Here is a 3,259-nt window from a genome sequence, read left to right as displayed (position 1 = left end):
TAAAAATTGGGCTATGTCCTTCGTATTTTCAAACCGACATTAGATGGGCCTTGGTCATGCATAACCCGTTAGTTGCGGCGCCAAACCATTTCACCATCATTAACTACATAAAAAAGCCCTTGAGGCTTCGTTGGAGCTGCTAGGTCTCCTCTCGACAGAGCCGTTTGCTTCACCAATTGCTGGACCTCACATGCGGATCCGGCACTCATTCGTGGAAAGGCGCTCACGACGATCGACAAGTAATCCCGTTCGCAAAAGGCTCTCACCGCACCGACAATTGGTGGGCCCCACAAGTGGGTCTCAATCACGAAGGCTTTCACAACCGTCACTCACCGATGCGGACCATCAGCTCGTGGCCGCGCAACAATCAAACAAGTAGAAGTAATTTATACTAGTTTCGTACCGAACAAGGCATTCCTCAAACACTAATCCTGAGAATATAGTCTAAATCACTGTTGACGCTATGATTTTATTTAATTACTGCATATATTAATCATTGTTTGTAGTTGTACACCGTGTACTGTATATTTGTAATTAAAAATATAAATGTTAAAATAAACTTGTGTCCAGGGTGTGTTAGAACATATGGAATTATGTGAGTTTTAAACCAAATGGGGGTAAAACTTTGGGTTCTTTAACAAAAAACCCTAAACAATGAGTTAAAGTTTACATAAAATTATAAAAGAAATATAGATTTTCAAGGTTCACCTTTAAAACGTAGATTATTTACACTATGGAGCGGTAAAATTTACAATCTGTTTAACTTTAACACCCTAAAGTTTTTATTGAACACTTTGATACCCTAAGCATTCTTTTTTACTTCAATACCCCATATTTTCCCCCCATGTACTTTGAATCTCAAACTTTACATTTTTCATTTAGGGACCAATTTACAAGCCCCTTAGGATTTGAAGGGCTTAGCATCAATTTGAAAGATTTTTCGTGACTAATATGTAATTATTGAAGATATGAGGGGCTAATATCTAAATAACCGTAAATCTTATGTATAGTGAGATAAATAATTAATACCAAGACTCTTAATGAAGATGCATGTTGGTTGTAGCCATCAAGGAGGAATTTAGCCTAAAACACTCCAATGGAAAATTAAAATTTAACTATTAGTTTTTCTCGACTTAGATTTACTATTAAATTGGTTTACCATTTATCCAACAAAGTATTATTTTACCCAGTTAATTTTTGTATGGCACCCCCTTAAAATCTTTTATATTTTTAGTTTAGTTATTCAGATTATGTAAATGTAGTTACGTTCGCCGGTTGTTAAATTATTATGAAATTAATCCCTCACATTATTACAATTACTATTAGGTCCTTCGATCCCTAAATTATTACAAAATTAGTTCTTCAAATCAAGAATAGAATTAACAATTAGAGTGATTTACTTGAATAACTTATGCTATATGTGTTGAGATGTGTACAACTTATCTTGGTGTATTGAATTGTAAATGTGTGATGCAATTTGATCCCTAAAATGAAAAAGTATTATACAAGGGACTGGTTCTTTATCTAAACTTCTCTTCATTTAGATCCTTACTTATAAAGATACAAAGTACTATCAAAATAACTATCTTATACTGCATAATATAAAATTTAAAGAACAAATTAAAAACTACCAAGATTAAAGGTTACAATAGTGAAAAGTTAATGACACCACCTTATCTACACGTTATATATTATTCAACCATATTATATGTTCTAATACAATATAAATGAGAATTATTTTAAAAATACCAAATTTAAAGGTTATAGGAGTGAACATTTGATATATGACACCTCCTGATGTACGCGTTATAGAGTACTCCAACATATTATACCTTTGCAACTTATTGAGCACTCTATATATTCCTAGATATTTACTTTCCCAATTCATAAATATCTATCATCTTCTATATTTTGTATTGCCATACATAGTCTTTCAACTTTATACAAAACATATACACCGTACACGTGCAAAGCACGTAACCTCTTAACTAGTTTGCAAAATGAGTTTAATTTTGAAAGCAATTAATCTACGTATTATTCCAAAATTAACCTTGATTGAATAAGGGCCAAGTCACAACTTTCGGACTACACTCCTTTCTTGTACGCAAGCGAGGTCGGTGTAAAAACGGACAGATGACAACTGTAGTTACTCAAAACAGAGGACAAAATCTAAAATTCTGGATAACGTTTTTTATTAGGGGCTGTTTGGTTCGTTTCCTACATCCATAGGGAAATGTATTTCCATGTACAAAAACATAAGTTTTGAGTTTTTCAAATTTTTTCAAGAAATAGATTGTTTCGCTTTGGTTCGCACAAAAAAATGATGGGAAACCAAGGTATTTATTTTTCTTGTGTTTGGTTCGCACAGAAAAAAAGGAAAAACTTTTGTTTATATGGCAAAAAACCGACGTGGCTACAGTTTTCGTCGATTTCGCGATGTTGGGGAAGGAATTGAAGGAGAGAAAAAAATCTGATGTTGCAGTAATTTTCACCGAGTTTCCTTTCTTCAACCCTAGCGAACCAAAGATGGGAAAAAAACCAACGGAAAGCTTATATCCTATGTGGTCACGAAAAATCTGATGTGAAGACGGTGTAAAACTTTTTCATGGAGTTAAAAAACGAACCAAACAGCCCCCTAGCTTACCTTGGCCTAAAAAAAATTATCTCTTCAAAAAAAAAATTTGAATTGACAAATAAAATAAGTTAATAATTGTTCATGATGGACGCGTGTCACCAGACTAGAGTATTCTAGCAAGCAGAGAACAGATCGAGAAGCAGCGAAGCTTACTTGGATGACGTCAACCTTAACTCCATCGATCCCCGCCTTCTCCAAGTGCGAATGCAAACCCTCATAAAGCTCATGGGCCTTCGTGGGCTCCACAAGCCCAACTCCATTGCTCACAATCTTATCCACCGCCAAATCCTGCATCGTCTTCTCCAGCCCCGGCGACAATCTAGGCCGAATCAAGCGGGCCTCCGGCAAGCCCACTGTTTTGGGCCTCAGCCCACCCCAATACCCACAAAGCGCATGCCAAACGTACACGTGCTCAATACTCGGGTACGATTCCTTCAAATCCTTAACAAACGCGCCCAAACCCTCACCAAATTTAGGGCTTTTGTACTCTTTGAATTTGAAATTCTCCTCGAATTTCGTGAGGCGGCAGGGCATTTGCTCGCCGGCGGTGGTCAAGGTCATGCCTTCATGATCGGGATCTTCGCCGTCGTAGCAGATTGACTGCCATCCGTCGTCGATGAGGAC

The 3,259-nt window shown here is 36.6% G+C and overlaps 1 protein-coding gene across 1 annotated transcript in view; it reads right to left on the bottom strand.

Annotated features, from left to right (window-relative positions):
- LOC109839068 (galactinol--sucrose galactosyltransferase-like) overlaps window positions 1-3,259 on the bottom strand; it is a gene marked incomplete at its 5' end in the record, with an annotated part of 5,513 nt that overhangs the window by 1,852 nt on the left and 402 nt on the right. The window contains 1 exon segment of the mRNA XM_020407500.1: window positions 2,789-3,259. Coding sequence (XP_020263089.1) covers window positions 2,789-3,259 — 471 coding nt within the window.

This window comes from Asparagus officinalis, chromosome 1 (assembly GCF_001876935.1).
Source record: "Asparagus officinalis chromosome 1, Aspof.V1, whole genome shotgun sequence".
NCBI classification, from domain to species: domain Eukaryota; kingdom Viridiplantae; phylum Streptophyta; class Magnoliopsida; order Asparagales; family Asparagaceae; genus Asparagus; species Asparagus officinalis.
Note: the sequence above shows the minus strand (reverse complement) of the source record. Positions and strands in the feature narration are given on the sequence as shown.